Here is a 25519-nt window from a genome sequence, read left to right as displayed (position 1 = left end):
ATCCATCTGCCTCACTATTGAATCTGCTTTTGCTTTTATTCAGGATTTGTTGAGGCAGTGTGATTGGCTAGTGCTGCTCATCCTCATTTCGGCCAATACCAGAGTTGATTTGGCTCACACGCAATGTCTATTTTGTTTCACTCAGGTTGCAGTAGACTCCAAGTGAAAATCAGTTTAAAAAGGGCGCAGTTTAGACAGGAATAGTGAAGATGAAGATTGGCCCCCGAGTCCAAAAAGTTGCCCCAAAACTGGAAAATCCTGCCCGAGGTGAATGGACTTTTGCATAGTCTGTGTCACGCCTGCTACGATTCCTGTGGTAGGAGAGACAGGAAAATTCAGGTGTTTAACTATTTAACTATAAGAAGTCTCACAACACCAGGTTAAAGTCTAACAGGTTTTATTGATAGCACAAGCTTTCCGAGCACTGCTCTCTCATCAGGTGAGTCACTTGATGAAGAAGCAGCACTCCGAAAACTTGTGCTACCAAATAAATCTGTTGCACTTTAACCTGGAGCTGTGACTTCTTGCTGTGCCCACAACTGTCCAATGCCGGCATCTCCACATTGTGTCTTAAACGGAAGTCTTGTTCCAACTCAAACCTTCTCCTTCATTGCTAAGCCTTTGTTAATTTGATAGATGCTGAGCATGCACTACATCTACTACACAGTGATTTCAAAGGAATTATTGTTTTTCCATGAAAATTGTTTGTATTATTTATTGGGGGTTTTCTCTGTTTTCAATTTACGTGTGTGGAAGTCTTTAAAGATGGTAAATCGGGAGATTAGACAAATGTATTGGAGTTGTTGGTACGGGTATGCCTATGATGGACGAAACAAACTGGGAAGCAGGATAGTACGATGGCAATTGCTGAATGCAGTTGGGTCTTCTCACCTGAGTCGCAAAGTTGTGGGTTCAGTGACAGGTAGTACTGCATTATCAGAGGTGTCTGCTTTCAGGGGAGACATGAAACTGGGACTCTTTCTGCCTCCCAGGGTGAATGTAAAGGATCCCTTAGTACTATTTTGAGGAAGAATTCTTCTCATTGTCCTAGTCAATATTTATCCCTCCAACAACATACAAATACAGATCATCTGGTCACTATCACATCTGTGGAGTCTTGCTCTGCATACATCAGTCTTCACGCTTCCTACATTCCAACAAGAGTACCTCACTGGGCTGTGAAGCATTTTGGGACATCCTTAAATTATGAAATATGTTATATAAATGCAAATAACTCCTCTTTTTTTGGATTTTACTAGGCTAAATGAAAGATCCTCTGTTCATGGAAAGGACTCTCACAGAGGTGTTTGTCTTACCTTCTAGGGGGGAAAGGGTTGTTATATTTTATGGTGCTGTTCAGGATTCATCTGTTTGTACATTTTGGAGATAGAGAAGAGCTTCTCAACCACCGCAATCCCCCACCCCCCTCATCATCAATAGAAATGGTTTCAGGCTGTTTCGTTCATTCACAGCAGCAGATGGAGTGAACTCATTCCCTTATAGAGTGTTTTCCTTTTTGCAAAGAAAAATTAGGTAAACGTGAATCTTAAAGTTGTGTAATGAATTGTAACACTGTTTTTGTTAAATAAGGCCAGAGTGACTTCCTGCACATTAAGAATATTGAATAATAATAATTCACAATCCATTAGGTGGAAGCACAGTGAAAATGTCTTGTCATTAAGACCTCTCTCAGAATAAACAAAGGCCAGTTTTTTTTAAAAAAAAACATGCCTTTTAATCCATTGCAGTCTTCAGGCAGTGAAGTTGAGTCAATCGGTCAGACGTCTTTGCTGCAAATGAGGTAGCGAGCAGAGGAAAAAAGAGAGCAGCCTGCATTTTTTTACTCAAGGTCATGATTCGACTGAAAAATGTTGACTTTAAGTGCTCAAAGTGAACCATGATCATGCAATCTGCATCGTGAACTGACAGGCAGCAATATCATTCATTCCATGAACAGATACCACACAGCCCCTGTTGCTGAAAGTAAGTTTGCTAATACTGTCAATTCACCTGTGCATTAAGAATGTCATGTAGGTCTCCTGGGTAAAGTCATTGCTGAGATTTGCACTATCAGCCGTGCGGACCAGAAAGGCCCAGGTCATATTTCTGATTGCACATGAGATTTATACAAGAATTGGGAACAGGAGTCAACGATTCAGCCCCTCGATCTTGCTCCACCATTCGATAAGATTGCTGGTGGGTTAACTGATCTCAGCCAAGGTGTGACTGGGAGTGTTAAAACATGGAACTGGTCTAGGGAATGGAAAGATAAGCCAAGATCCTTGATCTATAGAGATCCATTCTCTCATCCGTCTTTCAGATAAGACATTAAACCAAGGCATGTCTGCCCCTACAGGTGGGTGTGAAAATTCCTATATCACTACTCATAGAATCACAGCAAATAGAAACAGGAGTTGGCTATTCAGCTGTTTGAGCCTGTTCTGCCATCAAGTTTGATCATCAAATTCAATAGCCTGATCCCTCCTTCCCACCCCGCCACCCCATATCCCTTGATAGCTGATATTTAATTTCTTTAGCCTACATCTAATGTAGGCTAAAGTCTATATCTAATTTCTCATCAGTATTCATTGTTGAGAAAAGAATGGATGTCAGGGAACCTGGGGAAATAAATAGCGATGTCTTGAGGAGTGCACATATAACAGAGAAGGAAGTGCTGGAATTCTTCAAGGATATCAAAGTAGATAAATCCCCAGGACCTGATGAAGTGTATCCCAGAACATTGTGGGAGGCTAGGGAGGAAATTGCAGATCTCCAGCAGAGATATTTGAATTATCAATAGTCACAGGTGAGGTGCCTGAAGATTGGAGGGTTTGAAGATTTTTAAGAAGGGCTGCAGGGAAAAGTCTGGGAACTAAAGGCTGGTGAGCCTCACATATGTTGTAGGTAAGTTTTCAGAAGGTATTTTGAGAGACAGGATCTATAGGCATTTAGAGATGCAAGGGCTGATTAGGGACAGTCAGCATGGCTTTGTGAGTGAAAAATTATGTCTCAGAAATTTGATTGAGTTTTTTGAAGCTTGATGAGGGCAATGCAGTTGATGTTGTCTACATGGACTTTAGCAAGGCCTCTGACAAGGTATCAAATAGTAGGTTGTTGCATCAGGTTGAATCTCATGGGATCCAGGCTGAGATAGCCAACTGGATACAAAATTGGCTTGATGACGGAAGACAGAGGGTGGTTGTAGAGGGTTATTTTTCAAACTGGATCCCTGTGACCAGTGAGTGTGCCTCAGGGTTCGGTGCTCGGGCCACTGTTATTTGTCATTTATATTAATGATTTGGATGAGAATTTAGTAGGCATGGTTAGTAAGTTTGTAGATAACACCACAATTGGTGGCGTAGTGGACAGTGAAGAAGGTTATCTCGGATTGCAACTGGATCTTAGTGGGCTGACAAATGGCAGATGGAGTTTAATTTAGATAAATGCAATTTACGTAGATTGAACCAGGGCAAGACTTACTCAGTTCATGATAAAGTGTTGGGGAGAATTATAGAACAAAGAGATCTAGGGATACAGTTTCATAGCTCCTTGAAAGTGGAACCGCAGGTGGACAGAGTGGTAAAGAAGGCATTCAACATGCTTGGTTTCATTGGTCAAAACAATGAATGCATGAGTTGGGATGTCTTGTTGAAGTTGTACAAGACATTGGTAAGGTCACACTTGGAATGTTGTGTACAGTTCTGGTCACCCTATTATAGAAAGGATAGTATTGAACTAGAAAAAGTGCAGAAAAGATTTACTAGGATGCTACTGGGACCTGATGGTTTGAGTTTTCAGGAGAGGCTGGTTAGACTGGGACTCTTCTCTGGAGCATAGGAGGCTTTGGGGTGATGTTATGGAGGTCTCTAACATAATGGGGGGGGGATAGATCAGCTAGATAGTCAATATATTTTCCCAAAGGTAGGGACTCTAAAACTAGAGGGCATAGGATTAAGGCTAGAGGGGGAGTTACAAAAGGGTCCAAAGAGGCAATTTTTTCACATTGAGGGTGGTGAGTGTTTGGAACAAGCTGTCAGAGGTAGTGGTAGAATTCCTATAATTTTGTCTTTTAAGAAGTATTTAGACAGTTCTCTGGGTAAGATGGGCAAAGAGGGATATGGGCCAAATGCAGGCAACTGGGACAAGCTTAGGGTTTAAAAAAAGGGGTGGCATGGACAAGTTGGCCAAAGGACCTGCTTCTCTGCTGTAAACCTCTGTGACTCTAATCAACATCACAGATTTCCTGGTCATTGTTACATTATATTTTGGGGGAAGCTTGCTCTGTGCAAATTGGCATGTCCTGTTTCCAAGAGTAAAACAGTGTTCATGATTCAAAAATATTCCCTTGCTTGAAAGTACATCCAGAGATCATTGTAAAAATGCATATTTTTTTTCAATCTGAAATCACAGCTGTTGAGCTCTCATATAAGAATAGAATTAGTTTTGGTTGTTTTATAGTGAGGGAATCTGTTGATAATAAAGGTTAGATTTTACCTTGGGGTTTTGGGTTCCCGACATTAAAACCAAATACAGGTTCAGAGCCTGCACTTGCTGGATGAAAGAGCAATCTTCCAGGACTCTTCCAGTTGCCACTGTGCACATTGACAATTGAGGGGAGGGGGGAAGGGGCTGGTGGGGCGGAGGAGAGTCAGGGGGGAGAGGCCAGCAGCTCCAGAGTGTCAGAAACTCCACTGGGAGAGGTATGTGCTGCTGAGGCAGGTTGGTACCCATGAGGGCATCTCAACACGGAAGAGCTTCAGCTGACCTGCAAAGCAAGAAGCAAATAAAGAGGATCGCCACTATTGACCACATGGGGATGGATGAAAAACTGAGACACCTTGGCTATGATTGTAGCGTTTGGGATACATAGTCTTTGGCTCCAATGCAGGCTTCAGGCTTTGTGTCACCTCCGCAACCCCATCCAACCACCTTGGCCTACTGGGGGGAATCCATCTCCAATGGGCTGCATGCTCTGCCATCAGAAAATTCTCCCCTCATTGGGAACTTAGATATCTTAATTGGCTGCTCACCCTGATTAACATCTGGGTGGCACAGTGGCACAGTGATTAGCACTGCTGCCTCACAGTGCCAGGATACTGGATTCAATTCCAGCCTTGGGCACACTCTGTGTCAACTTTGCATGTTGTCTCTACGCCAACATGTGTTTTCTCCAGGTGCTCTGGTTTCATCCCACAGTGCAAAGATGTGCAGATTAGGTGGATTGACCATGGTAAAATTGATCTTTAGTGTCCCAAGATGTGGAGGTTATGGGGATTAGCTACAGGGATAGGGCAGGAGAGAGGACCTGAGTTTGATACTCTGTCACAGGTTTGGTGCAGACTCAATAGGCTGAATGGCCTTCTTCTGCACTGTGTGGATTTTATGATCCATCCCTGTGCATCCTTGGGAAACTTCCCTGATGGCAGGAATGTGGCAGGGAGCCGTCCTGACCCAGCTCTCCCTTATTTTTGACCTCTCCTCCATGTAAGAATGGCCTGTTGGTCAGGAGAATTAGAGAGCTGCCTGCCACTGTCTGGTATGTTCTGCCCAACACCCTTAGGGGAGAGAGGTTAAGGGAACAATAATAGAATAGAATAATAGAATCCCTACAGTGCATAAGTGGCCATGTGGCTCATTGAGTCTGCACTGATTCTCTGACAGAGTATCTCATCCAGGACCTCTCTCCCACCTTATCTCCATAACCCCACACACAGTTACCATGGCTAATCCATGCAACCTACACATCTTGGAACACTAGGGAGTAACTTAGCATGGTCAATCTATCTAACCTAAACAGCTTTGGACTGTGGGAGGAAACTGGAGTGCCTGGAGGGAAACCCACACAGACACAGGAGCATATGCAATAAGATGGAGTAACACTTCACAGAGGGAGCTGGGTGGGTAATAATGGGTAGCGGGCAAGATGTTAATGGTGCCAATCCGCAGCCCTCACTTATTGTCTGTACACAGAGTACAGAGGAAGAGGAGCAGCTGAATAAAACTCGTGTAGGAATGGCTCATGTCAGATGCAGGAATGATTCATGTGAGATGGTGAGTGGCTCCATATTTCAGTGACTCCTTCCTGGGGTGACTGATATTCTTGCAGGCAGAAAGGGAAGAGAGCAAAGGTTTATTCCTGTGCGGCAGGAGGAGAAGGCCTGGCAGGAAATGGCAGTAGAAGTAAAGAGCCACACCAACAAGATGGTTGTATATGGGTACAGTCGAAGAATCATAGAACCCCTACACTGCAGAAGGAGGCAATTGGGCCCATCAAGTTTGCACCGACCACAATCCCATCCAGCTCTTATCCCAATAACCCCATGCATTTAGCCTAGTTAGTCCTTCCGACACTAAGCGGCAAGTTAGCATGGCCAATCTACCGAACCCACACACCTTTGAAGTGTGGGAGGAAACTGGGGCACCCGGAGGAAACGTACGCACACATGGGGAGAACATGCAAACTCCACACAGACAATGACCCAAGCTGGGAATCGAACCCAGGTCCTTGGGGCTGTGAGGCAGCACTGCTAACCACGGTGCCACCCTACAATGCTGGAAGAGTGTGAATAACCCAGGAAAGACCGGCAAGGTGAGTGGCATAAACAACGATGAGGTTGGCAGCTCTGCAATTCTTATATGATGATCATGGGACTTGAAGCGCGATGACCAGCCCATGTTCTTACTGAGGACCACTGCATGTAACTCAACGCAGAGTACCCTCATGCCAGAAACTGTGGTCAACCAGAGGCATTTGCTTCAGTGTCAAGTATAAATGACCACTTGCAGAATGCTGCACTGGTGACCATTTGAAGTGGTGTTGTCCGTTGAGCATAGTTGAACCAGGAGATTAGTATGGCACTCTGTATTGCAATAGAAGTGAGCAATTTTGGAGTGTGGAGATGCACGGGATAAATGTCCCTTCTTTGCTCTAAAAACTAGCTGGAAGATTTGATTTGATTTGTTATTGTCACATATATTGGGACACAGTGAAAAGTATTGTTTCTTGCACGTTATACTGATAAAACATACCTTTCATATTCCTGGGGAGCAGGAAATAAGAAAGTGCAGAATATACTGTTACAGTCACAGATGGGGTGCAGAGAAAGATCAGCTTAATCAATGGTTAGTTCAATCATTCAAAAGTTTGATGGGAACAGGGAAGAAGCTGTTCTTGAGTCAGTTGGTACATGCGCTCAAACTTTTGTATCTTTTTCCTGATGGAAGAAGGTGGAAGAGAGTAAGTCTGGGGTGCGTGGGGTCATTGATTATGCTGGCTGCTTTTCCAAGGCAGGGGGAAGTGTAGACTGAGTCAATGGGTGGGAGGCTGGTTTGTGTGATGGACTGGGCCACATTCACATCTCTTTGTAGTTTCTTGTGGGCTTGGACATACTACTTGGACATACTAAGCTATGATGCATCCAGAGAGGATGCTTTCAATGGTGCAACTATAAAAATTGGTGAGAGACACAGTGGAAATGCTGAATTTCCTTTGTCTCTTGCGAAAGTAAAGGAGTTGGTGGGCTTTCTTAACTATGGCGTCAGCGTGGAAGGACCAGGGCAGGTTATTGGTGATCTGGACACCTAGAGACCTAAATGAAGCTTGAAGAAATTTGAAGAGGAGGAGGTCACTGAGATTGGATGGGTGACAGGAGGCCAAACTGTTGCAGAGGGTAAGTTTGAAGTGAAAATCAGCAAATTGATGGCATCAAGTTTTCATAGAAATCATAGAATCCTACAATGCAGAAAGAGGCCCTTTGGCCCATCGAGTCTGCACCAACCAGAATCCCACCCTGGCCCTACCCGCATATCCCTACATAATTTACCCACTAATCCCTCTAACCAACACATCTCAGGACACTAAGGGGCAATTTTTAAGCATGACCAATCAACCTAACCTGCACATCTTTGGACTGTGGGAGGAAACCGGAGCACTCGGATGAAATCCACGCAGACACGAGGAGAACGTGCAAACTCCACACAGACAGTGACCCGAGCCGGGAATTGAACCCAGGTCCCTGGAGCTGTGAAGCAGCAGTGCTAACCACTGTGCTACCCCTTGTTTTCCCAGCAAGGTCCAAATTGCTGGACATCCCAGAGCAGAGGAGAAGTGGCTGAATAACGAAATAGGTATGTTTTCCAGGGTTTCTGTGACACTCCTGCTACCGCCATAACAGAGGAAAAACCTCTGTGGAAACGGTGCAAGTGGAAAATGTTTCTATTTCGTTTATCCAGTCTTCAGATTTGGGCATTGCTGGCCAGCACTTATCATCCATCTGTAAATGACCTTGAGAAGGAGGTAGTGAGGTGCCATCTTGAACCGCTGCATTGCAACACCTGCTGTTGCCGGGGGGGGGGAGGGGAGGGGGTGGGGGGTGGTATAGTCTCGGGGAGTCAAGTTATCTATCGCTGGATACGAATCCTAGCATTGTTATTTGATCAGCTGATGAGTGCAGCTGAGGCAGTAAGTGGGTTAAACTCCTTTGTGAGTTATGGGTCCTTCACATATATGAAGTACTGCCACAAATATCCTACATTTCTAATGACAATTCCTATGCTTCGGTTTTTTTTATAGTTCCTGCTGCTGGTGGTCTATCATATTGGTGAAAATAAACCCATTATAAATGCAGAAGAAGAATATCCACAGTCTTTGCTATCCTTCACACAATGCATCTTCCGCAAAAATGAAGCACACTGTGCAATTCCAACACGTTGCAGACAATCTTGTGACTTCTTCCACCTCAGACATCAATCCAGAACTTCAATCCGAATCTGAAGAAGCTCCTATTTCAGAGCTGCCTCGGACGAAAGGCCAATTAAAGTGGCATACGCTATGAGAAACCTCAATTGTGAGGGTAAGGGTCTCTAAATCCACTCTCTCAATTTATTTTGTTTCTCAAACATTTTCTCATTTTGGCAAAATGTGTTGTGAAACCACCAGGCGTGTACTTGCCCAACTTTGCTTCGGCGAGGCCTACATGTTTGTACAGACAGAGAACCCTTCCAACTGAGTGAAAGTTGCTGCAAAGGGATGGATCCAGCAGACCTGCCTTCCCAGCTTCACCCACATCATTTCCACAGGGGTGTGGAAACAGAGGCAGAACACACTTCACATTTCATAATTCATGGGGGAAGTGGGAACTGGACAAACTGGACGGGTTACACCTGGGCAGGATCAGGATGATGTCCTTGAGGGGTGGTAATTGAGCGGTGGGAAAGCTTTTGTTATCGGACAACAAATTTTATGAAATTGGGTACACAATATGGAAGCAGGCTAAAGCTGCACTCAGAGCCTCCCCACTAAAGGTCACAAGGGAACAGACACAGACTAACAGGCAAGGACATGCTTTTAGATTGCGAATGAGGGCTAGCACACAAAGGGAACCGGACAGGATGGCACCTACAGGAACTAAATTAAAAAGTACACCCTCATCCAACCAAATCAGCACCTCTGATCTAATCAAGCAACTCTCTATGGAGACACCTGAAGATTAACATAACTAAGGAAGCATCCCTGGCCCCACAAATTTCCTGAAAATAGTCAAACACCCATTGTTCAAACCCCGGAGATTCTAGGCCATTAATAACCCCATCAGACAGAAACAATTAACACACACTTAAAACCATCGTTACAACACTTGAAGACATCGAAACAGGATGGTCAGAGTTGAATACTGTAAACAAAACATTAGCATTTGAATTGTACAATGTATCGAAGTTCAGGTATAACTGTAGCCCATTGCGGCGGGCCTTTAGAGTGCTTTCGGGACAGTTCTGTTGTATGCCTTGACTGCACCTCCGTCGACGTTACAATAAATCAGTACCGCTGTTGAACCTGACCCTGAGTCCGTAGTGGTCGTGTTCACCCACTCGCGCTAACAGTTTAAAGTGATATGGCAAGGGGATGGGAACCTATGTAAAAAATGAGATTGGGGGGAACCGAGAACAGAAAAAAGACAGCAAAGAAAATAAGAACAGTGATAGGCAGAGAAATCAAAGACAAGAGTCTGGTAAGGACACAGTAAAAAATAATACAAATGGGACAAGAAAATTTAAAAGGGCTCAACTGAAGATTTTGTACATGAATGCTCAGTGCATTTGAAACAAAATGGATAAATTAGTTGAGCAGATAGATGTAAAGGGATGTGATACAGTTGGCATTATGAAGACATGGCTCCAAGATGACCAAGGATGAGAACTAAACATTGAGGGCTATTCAGTGTTTCGGAAGGATCGATCGATGGGAAAAGGTGGTGGAGTTGCACTGTTGATTTAAGAATATATTGATATGATATTGAGGAAAGATATTAGCACAGACGATGTAGAAACTATATGGGTCAAGTTCAGAAATACCGAGGGGGAAAAAACTTTGCTCGGTGATATATACACCACCAAACAGTAATGTTGGCAATAGCATGAGACAGGAAATCAGAAATGCATGTGTTGAAGAAACATCTGTGATTATGGGTGACATAAATCTGTAGATAGATTGGGAAGGTCAAATTAGTCATAAAATAATAGCAGAGGAGTTTCTGGAGTATATATGGGGTGGTTTGAGGAACCAACAGGGGAATAGGCCATCTTGGACTGAGTATTATGTAATGAGAAAGGATTAGTTGGCAATCTAATTGTGAGAAAACTCTTGGGAACGAGTGACCATAATATGACAGAATTATTTGTCAAGATGGATCATGTAGTAGTTGATTCTGAGACCAGGGTCCCGAATCTCTAAAGTTAACTATGATGACATGAGGCATGAGTTGGCTATGAAGGACTGGGAAATATTATTCAAAGGCAGATCAATGGACAGGCAATGGCAAGCACTCGAGAAATAAGTAGGTGAACTCCAGAAGTTGTTTATTCCTGTCTGGGACAAGAGTGGTAAGAGAACTATGGCCGACAAATGGCTTGCAAGAGAAATTAGATATAGTATTAGATTCAGAGAAGAGGCATGATAAACTTATAAAAATGGCAGATGGAGTTTAGATTGGATAAATGTGAGATAATGCATTTTAGAAGATCCAACACATGTAGGAATTACAAAGTCAATGGTAGAACCCTTAGGAGTATTGACACGCAAAGAGATTTGGGCATATATTTCCACTGAACACAGAAAGTGGTAAAGCAGGGGTAAGTCAAGAAGACATAGAGCATGCTTGCCTTCACTGGTCAGGGCATTGAGTATAAAAATTGACAGGTCATGCAGCAGCTGTACAGAACCTTAGGCCTCATTTGGAATATTGTGTACAATTCTGGTTGCCATATTACCAGAAGGATGTGGATGCTTTGGAGAGAGTACAGAAGAGGTTTACCAGGATGTTGTCTGGTCTGGAGAGTATTAGCTATGAGGAGAGATTGGATAAACTTGGTTTGTTCTCACTAGAACAACAGAGGTTGAGGGGCGACCTGATAGATTTTACAAGATTATGAGTGGCATGGACAGAACGGATTGTCAGATCTCTTCCCTAGGGAGAAGAATCAAGTACTAGGGGATGTAGGTTTAGGGTGCTGGCGAAAAGTTTTGAGGAGATGTGCGAGGCAAGTCTTTTTACACAAAGGATGGTGAATGTCTGGAATGCATTGCCCGGGAAATGGTGGGAGCAGGCATGATAAAGGCACTTAAGGGGCATCTAGACCAATATATAGAGTCATAGAGGTTTACAGCATGGAAACAGACCCTTCGGCCCAATTTGTCCATGCCGCCTTTTTTTTTGAACTCCTAAGCTAATCCCAATTGCCCACATTTGGCCCATATCCCTCTATAACCATCTTACCAATGTAACTGTCTAAGTGCTTTTTAAAAGACAAAACTGTACCTACCTTTACTACTACCTCTGGCAGCTTGTTCCAGACACTCACCAAACTGTGTGTGAAAAAATTACCTCTCTGGACAATTTTGTATCTCTCCCCTCTCACCTTAAACCTATGCTCTCAAATTTTAGACTCTCCTACATTTGGGAAAAGATATTGACTATCTAGCTGATCTATGCCCCTCATTATTTTATAGACTCTAATAAGATCACCGCTCAGCATCCTACGCTCCAGAGAAAAAATCCCAGTCTATCAGGCCTCTCTTTATGACTCAATCCATCAAGTCCCTGTAGCATCCTAGTAATTCTTTTCTGCACTCTTTCTAGTTTAATAATTTCCTTTCTATAATAGGGTGACCAGAACTGTGCATGGTATTCCAAGTGTGGTCTTATCAATGTCATGTACAACTTCAACAAGAGGTTCTAACTCCTGTATTCAATGTTCTGACCAATGAAACCAAGCATGTTGAATGCCTTCATCACCACTCTATCCACCTGTGACTCCACTTTCAAGGAGCTATGAACATGTACTCCTAGATCTCTTTGTTCTGTAACACTCTCCAATGCCCTATCATTAGCTGAGTAAGTCCTGCTCTGGTTCAACCTATCAAAATGCATCACCTCAAATTTGTCTAAATTAAACTCCATCTGCCATTCATTAGCCCACTGGCCCAATTGATCAAAATCCCATTACAATCGGAGATAACTTTCTTCACTGTCCACTATGCCACCAATCTTGCCGTCATCTACAAACCTAATAACCGTGCCTCCTATATTCTCATCCAAATCATTATTGTAAATGACAAATAACACGGATCCAGCACTGATCCCTGATGCACACCCACTGGTCACAGGCATCCAGTTTGAAAAACAACCCTCTACAACCATGCTCTGGCTTCTGTTAAGAAGCCAATTTTGTATCCATTTAGATACCTCAACCTGGATCCCGTGAGATTTAACCTTATGTAACAACCTACCATGCAGTACCTTGTCAAAGGCCTTGCTAAAGTCTATGTAGACAACATCAACTGCACTGCCCTCATCTTGGTTACCCCTTCAAAAAACTCAATCAAATTTGTGAGGCATGATTTTCCACTCACAAAGCCAAGCAGACTCATCAATCCTTGTGTCTCTAAATGCCTGGAGATCCTGTCTCTCAATATATCTTCCAGCAACTTACCCGCTGCAGATGTGGGGCTCATGGGCCTGTAGTTCCCAGCCTTTTCCCTGCAGCCTTTTCTAAATAAAGGCACGACATTTGCCACCCTCCAATCTTTAGGCACCTCAACCGTGACTACCGATGATTCAAATATCTCAGCTAGGGGATCCACAATTTCCTTCCTAGCCTCCCATAGTCTTGAGTCCCAGGGATTTATCTATCTTGATGCACATTAAGACTTCCAGCATCTCTTTCTCCAGAATATGTACACCCCTGAAGACATCATTTTTTATTTCCCCAAGTTCTCTAACATCCATGCTTTTCTCAACAGTAAATACTGATGAAAAATATTAATTTAGGAGGTCACCCATCCCTTGTGGATCTGCAGATAGATGATCTTGTTCATCCTTAAGAGGCCCAACTCTCTCCCTTGTTATTCTTTTGCCCTTTATGTAATTGTAGAAGCTTTTTTTATTCCCCTTTGCCTTATCTGCCAAAACAATCTCATGTCCCCTTTTTGCCCTCCTGAATTCTCTCTTAACTCTACTCCTACACGCCCTATACTCTCCAAGAGATTCACTTGATCCCAGCTGCCTATGCACGTCATGTACCTCTTTCTTCTTCTTGACCAGGGCCTCAATATCCCGCGTCATCCAAGGTTCCCTACTCCTGTCACCCTTGCCCTTCACTCTAAGAGGAACGTGCTTACTCTGAACCATGCTCAACACACTTTTGAAAGCCTGCCACTTACCAAATGTCCCTTTGCCTTCCCTCAAACTCCGCCAATTAACTTTTGAAAGTTCCTGCCTGATACCATCAAAATTGGCCTTGCCCCAATTTAGAATTTTAACTTTTGGGCCAGACCTATCATTCTCCATAGCTATCTTAAAACCAATAGAATTATGTCACTGGTCCCAAAGTGATCCCTCATTAACACTTCTGTCACCTGTCCTTCCTTATTTCCCAAGAGGAGATTAAATCTTGCCCCTAGTCATGCCACCCACATACTGAATGAGAAGTTCCTCCTGAATACACTCAACAAATTTCTCTCCATCCAACACTCTAATACTATGACTGTCTCAGTTAATGTTGGGAAAGTTAAAATCTCCGACTATTACCACCCTATTTTTCTTGGAGCTATCTGTAATCTCCTTATATGTTTGCTCCTCAATTTCCCACTGACTATTTGGGGGCCTATAGTACAACCCTATCAAAGTGATTTCCCCCTTCTCATTTCCACCCATATAGACTCAGTGGCCGAACCCTCAGATACATCCCCTCTTAGTACTGCTGTGATGTATTCGGTAATCAAAAGTGCAATTCCCCCTCCTCTCTTACCTCCTGTGCTATCCTTCCCATAGAATCTGTACCCTGGAACACTGAACATATGAATAGGTTGAGAATGGAAGGATATGGTTTTGTTTAGGCAGGCATCATGGTCGGCACAGACTTGGAGGGCTGAATGGCCTGTTCCTGTGCTGTACAGTTGTTTGTTCATATAATTTGGCAAGAAAAAAACAATAGACCTGAGGATTGGGAGCAGCTTAAAATTCAGCAAAGGAAGACCGACGGGTTAATTAAGAAGAGGAAAATAGATCATGAAAGTAAACTAGCAAGGAACTTAAAAACTAACTGTAAAAGTTTCTAAAGGTATGTAAGATGAAAACGATTGACAAAAACAAATATGTGATTTATAGTCAGAAATGGGAACTGAGTCTATATGGGTAGAAATGAAAAGGGGGAAATCAGTTTGATAGTTTGATAATGGGGAAGAAAGAAATGGCTGAGGAATTAAATTCATACTTTGTTTCTGTCTTCACAAAAGGAGTAAGACAAGAATAATGTATCAGAAGCTCTGGGAGAAACAAATTTTAGTGAGGAGCTGAAGGAAATCGGCATTAGTAGAGAAATGGTTTTGGAGAAATTGAAGGGATTTAAGGTGGATAAATCTCCAAGGCCTGCTAACCTTCATCCCAGTGTACTTAAGGATGTGGGTCCACAAATAGTACATCCATTGGTGGGCATTTTCCAAAATTCTTTGTACTCTGGGCTGGTTTCTACAGTTTGAGAGGAGCTAATGTAAGCCTACTATTCAAAAAGGGAGATAGACAGAAAACAGGGAACTAAAGACTAGTGAGCCTCACTGGTACTGGGAAAGTTGCGAAGAGTTCATTTTCAAGGATTTTATTGCTCAGCAGTGGTATAATCAGACAAAGCCAACATGGAGTTACAAAGGGGAAATAAGCTTGATGAATCTATTGGAATGCTTTGAGGATGTAACTAGTAGAGTTGACTGAGGAGAACCAGTGGACGTGGTTTATTTAGACTTTCAGAGGTTTTTGACAAGGTTTCACATAGCAAACTTTAAGAACATAAGAACATAAGAAATAGGAGCAGGGGTAGGCCATCTAGCCCTTTGAGCCTGCCCCGCCATTCAATAAGATCATGGCTGATCTGTCGTGGCTCAGTTCCACTTTCCCGCTTTCTCCCCATAACCCTTAATCCCCTCTCTTATCAAAAACCTATCAACCCGCGTCTTAAATATATTTAGCGAGGCAGCCTCCACCACTTCAACGGGCAGAGAATTCCAGAGATTCCCCACCCATTGAGTGAAGAAGTTCCTCCTCAACTCCGTTCTAAACTGCCCCCCCTTTATCTTGAGGCTGTGCCCCCTAGTCCTACTATCCTTTCTGAGCAGGAAGAACCTCTCCACCTCTATCCTATCCATCCCATTCATCATCTTATACGTCTCAATGAGATCTCCCCTCATTCTTCTAAACTCTAACGAGTACAAGCCCAGTTTATTCAGCCTCTCCTCATAGTTCAACCCCCTCAACTCCGGTGTCAGCCTAGTAAACCTCCTCTGCGCTCCCTCCAAGGCCAAAATATCCTTGCATAAATGCGGCGACCAAAACTGCACACAGTACTCCAGCTGCGGCCTCACCAGTGCCCTGTATAGTTGCAGCAAGACCTCCCTACTTTTATATTCAATCCCCCTCGCTATGAAGGCCAGCATCCCATTCGCCTTCCTGACCACCTTTAAGGTTAAAGTATATGGGAAGTGTCTCAAGATGGCTGTTTTTTTTTCAATTTCCAGGGGATACCAAAGGGATCTGTAAAATACCCCCACTGTTCACATTATATATTGATGATTTGGAAGAGGGAATTAAACGTATTATCTCCAAGTTTGCAGACAATACAATGTTAGGCGGGAGGGTGAGTTGCGAAGAGGATGCAAAAATGCTTCAGTGTAAGTTGGACAGGCTGACTGACTGAACAAATGCAAATAGTTAAGAAAGCCCACCAACGCCTCTATTTTCTCAGAAGACGAAGGAAATTTGGCATGTCAGCTATGATTCTCACCAGCTTTTACAGATGCATCGTAGAAAGCATTCTTTCTGTTTGTATCACAGCTTGGTATGGCTCCTGCTCTGCCCAAGACCGCAAGAAACTACAAAAGGTAGTGACTGTAACCCAATCCATCAAGCAAACCAGCCTCCCATCCATTGACTCTGTCGACACTTCCCGCTGCCTCGGCAAAGCAGCCAGCACTTGATCTCAGCTACTTTCTGTGGTAGTGAATTCCATGTTTTCACCACTCCCTGGATGAAGAAGTTTCTGCTCATATCAGTCCTAAAAAAGGTTTACCCATTATCCTCAAATTCTGACCACTAGTTCTGGATTCCCCCACCATTGGGAACATTCTTTATGAATTTACCCTGTCCAAACCCTGTAGACCCCATGCACCCCGGACATTCTCTCTTCCACCTTCTTCCTTTGGGAAAAAGATACAAAAGTCTGAGGTCACGTACGAAGAGACTCAAGGACATCTTCTTCCCTTCTGCTGTCAAACTTTTGAATGGACTTACCTTGCATTACGTTGATCTTTCTCTATACCCTAGCTATGACTGTAACACGATATTCTGCATTTTCTTGTTTCCTTCTCTATGAAGGGTATGTTTTGTCTGCATAATGCACAAGAAACAATACTTTTCACTATATGTTAATATGTATGAAAATAATAAATCAAATCAAATGGCAGAAGTAGTAAATTGTGAATAAATGTGAGGTTATTCACTTCGGTAGCAATAATAGCAAGGCAGGTTATTATCTGAATGGGTGTAAATTGAGTGAGGTGGATACTCAGTGAGACCTTGGTGTCCCCATGTATCAGTTGCATGTGTAAGTGCGCAGGTGCAGCAGGCAATAAAGAAAGCAAATGGTATGTTGGCCTTCATAGTTAGAGGATTTGAGTTTAGGAAAAGAGATGTTTTACTGCAATTGTATAGGGCAATGGTGAGATCACACTTGGCGTATTGAGTGTAGTTTTGGTGTTGTTACCTGAGGAAGGATGTCCTTGCTATAAAGGGAGTTCAGCGAAGTTTTACCAGGCTGATTCCTGGAATGGCGGATCTATCGTATGAGGAAAGATTAAGTAGGTAAGGATTATAGTCATTGGTGTTTAGAAGAATGAGAAGGGATCTCATAGAAACTTATAAAATTCTAACAGGGTTCAACAGGATAGTTCAGAAAGAATGTTCCCAATGGTGGGGCAGTGGGGTCCAGGGAGCCAATGGCTTCCTTTCCTCAGTGACACAGCATTGAGGGGTCTCCCTAACCGACATCAACATGAAACATCCCTTCGGTGATCATCAGCAGAAGAGAATTCCTATTCGAGACAAATCTGAGATAAATCAGTCACAGGTGGGTGTTGAAGAAACATTTAATTGCAATAAAGGTGTTTAAATAAAATGTTGTGACATAAAAACTTGTAGACAGAAAATGTTAAGGTGCTTAAATATCTTTTTGACTAGTGCAGCCGTTCACCCATGCCATCTCAGTGCAACTACAACTTCTTAGCCTACGTCTCAGTGTCTCAAAGTGAGTGGAGGAATGACAGATATTCACATCTTGACGGCATCCTGACTGTGCTGTCACTGACAGCCCGTATCTCCCCTTCCCTTGACAGCTCCAGCACCCACTCCTCAGAAGGGCTGAGGAACCGGAGGCCTGGCTCACCCTCTCACAGGTGTTATGGTTGGACTTCTCCTGTGGATACAGGAGGAGCCATGAAATAAATGATGGCGTGACTCCTGTGGAGTATCAGGTGGTGGCCCTTAAAGGACAGGCACAGTGGAGCTCTCAGGGGGAGAAGGAGGAGGTGCTTGGGGGTCAGGAACTGGAAACATGCAGGGTGCTGTGGATGGGGGGATCTGGGGGAAGATGCAAGATGCGGTTCGGCGCTCACCCTTGTTTCACGAATGAAGTCATTGCGTTTTTTCCAGCACTGCTTCGCAATTCGGGGGGGGGGGGGGGGGGGGGGGGGGGAAGGGGGCAGTGCTCTGGCACTGACCGAGGCGGCAACTTGCTCCCAGGTCATATTTTCTTCAGCCTCCCCCACCCCCCCCACCCCCCCGCTGGGGGTCTGCATCCTCCTGGGGGAAGAAAGGGTGTCCCCCCTCGCTTCTGCCGCATCCACTCGCCCCCACGTGTCACCTTCAGAAAATCGGGGAGCTGTTTGTGCACAGGTTTTGTGCAGGAATGCTGCCCTGTCTACCCATTCTTGAGTTTTTAGTTGAGTTGCCCCTCGTTCGGGCAGATCAGCTGCAGGCGGTTTGGCAGAGCGTTCCAGCAAGTTAAATGCAGTTTGCTTGTTAGCATTGAGGGGAAGGCGAGTGAGCACTTGCAGGCGTTCTGAAATGGGGGGGAGGGGGGTTCGGGGGAGTGGGGGTGTGGAGGGTGGGGGCGGGTGGTGGATCAGTGCCCCAATTATTGGGGACAGGGGAAAGAGAGGAAGGTGTCATACAGCTGTAGAAGTTTGGAGGACACGGAGGCCTTGTTTATTCACAGAGGGTTTGAGTTTAAGAGATGTGGGGTTATGCTGCCACTATACCGGATGTTGGTGAGACAACATTTGGAATAATGTGTTCAGTTCTGGTCACCACATTATAAGAAGGATGTGGAAGCATTGGACACAGTGTAGAGGAGATTTACCAGGAGGCTGCCTGGTTTGGAGGGTAGGTCTTATGAGGAAAGGTTGAGAGAGCTGGGGTTTTTCTCTTTGGAGCGGAGGAGGATGAGAGGTGACTTAATAGAGGTTTATAAGATGATGAGAGGGATTGATAGAGTGGACGTGCAGAGACTATTTCCTTGGGTGGATGTAGCTGTTACCAGGGGGCATAACTATAAGGTTCATGGTGGGAGATACAGGAGGGATGTCCGAAGTAGATTCTTTACTCAGAGAGTGGTTGGGGTGTAGAATGGACTGCCTGCTGTGATAGTGGAGTTGGACACTTTAGGAACTTTCAAGCGGTTATTGGATAGGCACATGGAGCACACCAGAATGATAGGGAGTGGGATAGCTTGATCTTGGGATTGGGCATAGCTCGGCACAACATTGAGGGCCGAAGGGCCTGCACTGTGCTGTAATGTTCTATGTTTGTGTGGGAGGGTCCAGGATAAAAGTAAGGGGGATCAACCTGTCTGATATCTGCAGGGTGGAGGGGGAGGGTGGAACTCTTTGCCTGAGGGTGGATCCGCTGCCACTCTACCTGAGATCACTGGGGGGAAAGAGGGGTCCACTGCCATTCTGCCTGAGATCATTGTGGAGGGAAAGGAGGTGTCTGCTGTCACTCTCCCTGAGATCACTGCGGAAGGATGGGGGGAGGGGGGGTCCACTGCCACTCTACCTGAGATCATTATGGAGGAAGTGGGGTCCGCTGCCACTGCCTGAGATCATTCGGGGGAAGGGGCCCAGGATCCTTCTGGGTGGCGGGTGGGTGGGGGTACAAGGTGGTCAGTAATGTTGTGGGGGCCACGGGGAGACATTATCTGGCCTGGGAATGATGTGGTACTCGAGTTGATTTCTATCATTTTCTTTTCTGTGCATGTGCAGATGGAGGTGCCGATCGGAGCTGCAGGGTTTCGGGTGCGTTAGACCCTACCCACAGGCTTGTGCAGTCCAATTCGGACACGCTGATATTTCTATCAGGCAGAGTGCGTATGGGAGTGCCAGAGAACGGGTCTAAAAGTTGGATCTAAAAGTTCTTTCAGGCAGTGCATTCCAGATTACAACAACTCGTTCCATGTAAACATATTGCCTCATACCTCCTCCGGTTTTCTTGCCAATCATCTTAAATTACCCCATCTATCAGAACTGATCTTTCTACCTGGCTTTATACCCAGTGTAGTGGATTCAATAGATGACAAATTTTAAGATTGGAAGAAATGTGTTCAGAATACAGAGTCTATGATTATCTCCCATGAAGGCATTTGATGCAACAATCTTTTCGCAGGATTGGCATATTGAAAAACGGGTGCTCACAAAATGGAGAAAGAAGTTATAGGTAGCAATTAAGAGGCAAAGAGAAGGAAGATAAGTTGATCTGCCTGTTCTGGAGCAAAGTATAATCCTGCAGGCAACCATGGTGACGGATTTTAAAAAAGCAAGGGAAGAGAAAATGCGAATCATTGGTAAGGTTTGCTTTATGAACATTAGAGATTTAGATCCTGGGATTTGTGTAACATTTGTCAACAGGAGATTTAAACCTTCAGTCATTTAATTACGCTGTGATGTTCTATTGGCACCTGACTGCCGCAGTTGGTACTGCTCTCGCCTGTGAGTCTGGAAGTCCTGAGTTTGAGTTTCACTCCCGGATGTGTTGGCAACAGAAGAAACAAGTCACAGTCGCAGACGACCCAGCCTGTATTCAGGCCCACACGTATGTAGCTTGTATAAATGGGGAGGGGTAGCAGCAGGAAGAGGTTCTGGCTCTAAAACCACCTGCCAAATCCAAAAACAGACAGCTGACCTGAAGTATGATCAACCAGCGTTTAGGCAAACCCACACAACATGGACATTGGTCGTTGCAATCAAACAAAGAGTGAATGGTAACAGTAGATAAAGCTGAGAGAGAAGGCAAAGCGATGTTCTCATGCGTGGGGCTTAGTTGGTAGTGATCTTGTCTCAGTGTTAGAAAGTCGTGGGTTCAAGTTCTCACGACAGAGATCGAACACAAACTTTGAACTGATGTTACACGGCACGGTGGAGGGACTGCTGCACTGTTATGGTGTAACCTTTTGGATAAGATGTCTATCTTCTCAGTCATCTAAATAAGAGCAACAGTGTTCAGTGTTCGGGCAAACTTTTCTTACTGAACTAACACCTCAATGTGGATTGCCATAAAAACAATAGATAGGGGTCATGGGTGGAGGGGGGGGGGGACTGGTAATATTAAAATGGCGGCGCGGGCTCGTTGGGCCAAAGGGCTTGTTTCCTGGGCTGTTTTTGTTCTTTGTTCTTTGAATCAGATGATGTTATCATTTATTTCACTGTTTTTCTGTGGGAACTTGCTGTGCACAAAATGGCTGACAGGTTTCCTGCACCAACAGTGACTACAATTCAGAAGTATTTAATTGAGTGCAAATTAGTTTGTAATGTGCTGAGGATATGAAAGGCCCTCTGGAAGTGAAAGCTTTTATTTCTTCTAAATCCTGGCGTTGGATTTTCCCATAGCAGGCAGGAATTGTGTATGCAGAGATTTCTCAAGGCCGCTTCCTGTCCAGCAGTGGCCACTGGCTCTATTCTCATAGTGGGATTTGAAGCTTCCTGCTCCTGAAACAAACTCAGTGTGGGAATGGGAGTGAGCAGATGCTGAGGCGGGCAAGTAAGGAAGCCTGCATTTGTTTGCCAAGATGTGGAGATGCCACCATTGGACTGGGGTAAACACAGTAAGAAGTCTGACGAAGGGGTAAACACCGAAAGCTAGTGGCGTTTACTGCTAAATAAACATGTTGGACTTTAACTTGGTGTTGTGAGACTTCTTACATTGTTTGCCAAGACATTGGTTGAATTCTGTAGACGAATGGTAGGTAACAAACTCTCATCCCTTACCCCCTCAATCTCACCTCGCCTTCATATCCGCTTGCCCATCACTCCCTCAGTGGCCCTGTCTCTCACCGTCTGTATGGAGTTTCACATTCTCCCCATGTCTGCGTGGGTTTCCTCCAGCTGCTCCAGTTTCTTCCCACAGTCCAAAGATGTGCGGATTAGGTTGATTGGCCACGCTAAATTGCCCCGAGTGTCAGGAGGATTAGTGGAGCAAATGCATGAGTTATGGGGTGAGGGTCTGGGTGGGATTGTGGTTGGTGCAGATTCACTGGGCTGAATGGCCTTCTGCACTGTAGTGATTCTATGATTCTCCAAAGCCCTCATGTTGTCCCCTTGCTCACTGACCCAGTATGAATCATGCACATAACTCATTAGCAACACTTGAAACTCTTTAGGGTGCTCATGTAATTGCCAAAATGCAGTCAGCCAAACTCCAAGCAAACTTGATCCTCTTAGATGCTCATAAAACTGACAATTACAAGCGGCCATTCAAACTCCACTGTGAAAAAATACTGTTTAAGTGGTCATGAAACTGTCAAAACAAACAACCTATTCAAGAACCAATTCAAAAAATATAATCCTCTTAAACTGTCAATCAGAACGAAACTCACAATCCTCTCAACAGCTTTATTAGCAACCCCTGCTAAGCTGAATCCATTGGAGGGGTTTTGAAGAAAGACAAGCCTTCATAATGAGGTTCTATTGCATCCCTCAAGCATACAAAGATGTGCTGCACTGTTGTAGGTGGCAAAAAAATGCTGGAAAATTTCAGAAGGTCTGACAGCAACTGTTAAGGGAGAACTTACATTTTGAATCTGGGTGACACTTTGTTGGAGCTCTGACGTCCAGATTCAAAACATTAGCTCTGTTCTCTCTTGGCAAGGTGGCACAGTGGTTAAGCACTGCTATTTCACTGCACCAGAGATGGGGGTTCAATTCTGGCCTCAAGTCACTGTCTTTGTGGAGTTTGCACATTCTCCCCATGTCTGTGTTTCCTCCAGGTGCTCTGGTTTTATCCCACACTCCGAAGATGTGCAGGTTAGGTTGATTGGCCATGTTAAATTGACCCAAGTGTCAGAGGTAAATATGTGAGTTACGGAAATGGAACTTGGGTGGATTGTGGTCAGTGCAGTCTCAATGGGCCAAATGTTCTCCTTCTGCACTGTAGAACATAGAACACTACAGCACAAACAGGCCCTTCGGCCCACAAGTTGTGCCGATCATATCCCTACCTACTAGGCCTACCTATAACCCTCAATCCCATTAAATCCCATGCACTCATCCAGAAGTCTCTAAAAGACCCCAACAAGTTTGCCTCTACCACCACCGACGGCAGCCGATTCCACTCACCCATCACCCTCTGAGTGAAAAACTTACCCCTGACATCTCTTCCATACCTCCTCCCCAGCACCTTAAACCTGTGTCCTCTCGTGGCGACCATTTCAGCCCTGGGAAATAGCCTCTGAGAGTCCACCCGATCTATACCTCTCAACATTTTATAAACCTCTATTAGGTCACCTCTCATCCTTCGTCTCTCCAGGGAGAAAAGACCTAGCTCCCTCAACCTATCCTCATAAGACATGCCACCCAATTCAGGCAACATCCTTGTAAATCTCCTCTGCGCCCTTTCACATTTTTCTTGTAATGAGGTGACCAGAGCTGCGCACAGTACTCCTGAGGTCTACCTAGGGTCTTATAAAGCTGCAGCATTATCTCCCGACTCCTAAACTCAATCCCTCGGTTGATGAAGGCTGGTACACCATACGCCTTCTTGACCACGTCCTCCACCTGCGAGGCTGATTTAAGAGTACTATGGTCTCGGACTCCAAGATCCTTCTGATCCTCTACACTGCAAAGAGTCTTACCTTTGATATTATACTCCTTCATCTCATTGGACCTGCCAAAATGGACCACGACACATTTATTTGGGTTGAAGTCCATCTGCCACTTCTCCACCCAGTCTTGCATCCTATCTATGTCATGACATCCCGCCAGACTATCCACAACACCACCAAGGTTGATTGGCCATGCTAAGAAATTGCCCCTTAGTGCCCAGGGATGCGTAGGTTAGAGGGATTAGTGGGCATAATATGTAGGGATATGGGGGTAGGCCTGGGTGGGATTGTGTTCGGTGCAGACTTGATGGGCCAAAGGGCCTCTTCCTGTACTGTAGGGTTCTATGATCCTCTATGATTCATGTCGTCAGCAAACTTACCAGCCCATTCCTCCACTTCCTCATCCAGGTCATTTATGTAAATTACAAACAGCAAGGGTCCCAGAACAGATCACTGGGGGCACTCCACTGGTGACCGACCTCCATGCAGAAAAAGACCCATCCACAACCACTCTCTGCCTTCTGTAGGCAAGCCAGTTCTGGATCCTCAAGGCAACAGCCCCTTGGACCCCATGCCCTCTCACTTTCTGAAGAAGTCTTGCATGGGGGACCTTATTGAACGCCTTGCCGAAGTCCATATAAACCACATCCACCGCTCTTCCTTTGTCAATCTGTTTAGTCACATTTTCAAAGAACTCAACCAGGCTCGTAAGGCACGACCTGCCCTTGACAAAGCTGTGCTGACTATTTTTGTTCATACTAAACTTCTCTAAATGTTCATAAATCCTGTCACTCAGGATCCTCTCCGTCAACTTACCAACCACTGAGGTCAGACTCACCGGTCAGTAATTTCCTAGGGATTCTATGATTTTGAAAGGGAAATTTACTGTATTGTGTGCATTATCACTTCTGATAACCGTTGATCCCAACATTTATTTCCCAAAATCTAACATTACTTTAACATCTAACATTTTTTTACTGATACGTACTCATTTTCAAGATCCAGGCAAGAGGCATTATTTCTGCATGGTCCAGATAAACACTCATTGACGTTCACTTCACAACGTGTTCCAGAGAATCCCAGCAAACAGAAACATCTGGCAAAGCATGAGGAGAGTTAAATACCAAACATCAGTACGGGGGCTGACAAGCATATCAACATCACAGTTAGAAGTGATCAACAGCAAACAAGAATGAATAATTATGCAGTCAATTAATATCCACGTCAAAACATCAATAAATGAAGTTTCCATTGTTAAAACTGAGTCAAATTTAAGATTGTAAAATGTCATCATGTGACAAATAAGCTGTCAGCCTTCACTCATTAAGTCGGTGTTGTTGTGAGTTTAAGTCATATTCCAGCGACCTTTGAGTCATCAGAATAGATAATCTATAACTTTTCCTTTCCGCGCACCTTTGTTAACTTGCACTTTCTCTCCTTTTTCCTCTCTTCCCCTTTCTTGCTTTGCCTGCCCTGCCAATGTATCCCCTTTTCCTCCTCATTCTCTTTTGATCCTTTTCTTACTTTGTCTTCCTCATTTGTTACAGAGCTGTAGTGGTGTACAGCATAGGAAAAGGCTCTTCAGCCCGGTGCCAGTCAGAGACAAATGTTGAAAATGTTCCCTGTATATAGGAGTAGTATTGACTTCCTAGCAACTGTAATTGGAAATGTGGCTTGTTCGGTGACAATCCCTGGGAACACGTAGCCTCCATGCTCTCAAATCCAAAACAAAAGGGGGCCATGGCAAGATTTACTTGTGGGATTTTTCTTAGTTCAGTACCATGGTGCAGAGAGTGCTGGAATGGGGCTCTCTACATCCTACTCTGTT

The 25519-nt window shown here is 44.5% G+C and overlaps 1 protein-coding gene across 4 annotated transcripts in view; it reads right to left on the bottom strand.

The window, feature by feature from the left end:
- The window catches only part of LOC145344813 (uncharacterized), a 1415987-nt gene that overhangs the window by 122724 nt on the left and 1267744 nt on the right, over positions 1-25519 (bottom strand). For all 4 annotated transcript variants that reach the window (XM_080191980.1, XM_080191983.1, XM_080191981.1 and 1 more), the window contains one exon: positions 24680-24787. In XM_080191980.1, the coding sequence (XP_080048106.1) occupies positions 24680-24787 (108 nt within the window). The remainder of the gene's footprint in view (positions 1-24679; positions 24788-25519) is intronic.

This window comes from Carcharhinus amblyrhynchos, chromosome 7, assembly GCF_965287045.1.
Source record: "Carcharhinus amblyrhynchos chromosome 7, sCarAmb.v2.hapA, whole genome shotgun sequence".
Classification (NCBI taxonomy): domain Eukaryota; kingdom Metazoa; phylum Chordata; class Chondrichthyes; order Carcharhiniformes; family Carcharhinidae; genus Carcharhinus; species Carcharhinus amblyrhynchos.
Note: the sequence above shows the minus strand (reverse complement) of the source record. Positions and strands in the feature narration are given on the sequence as shown.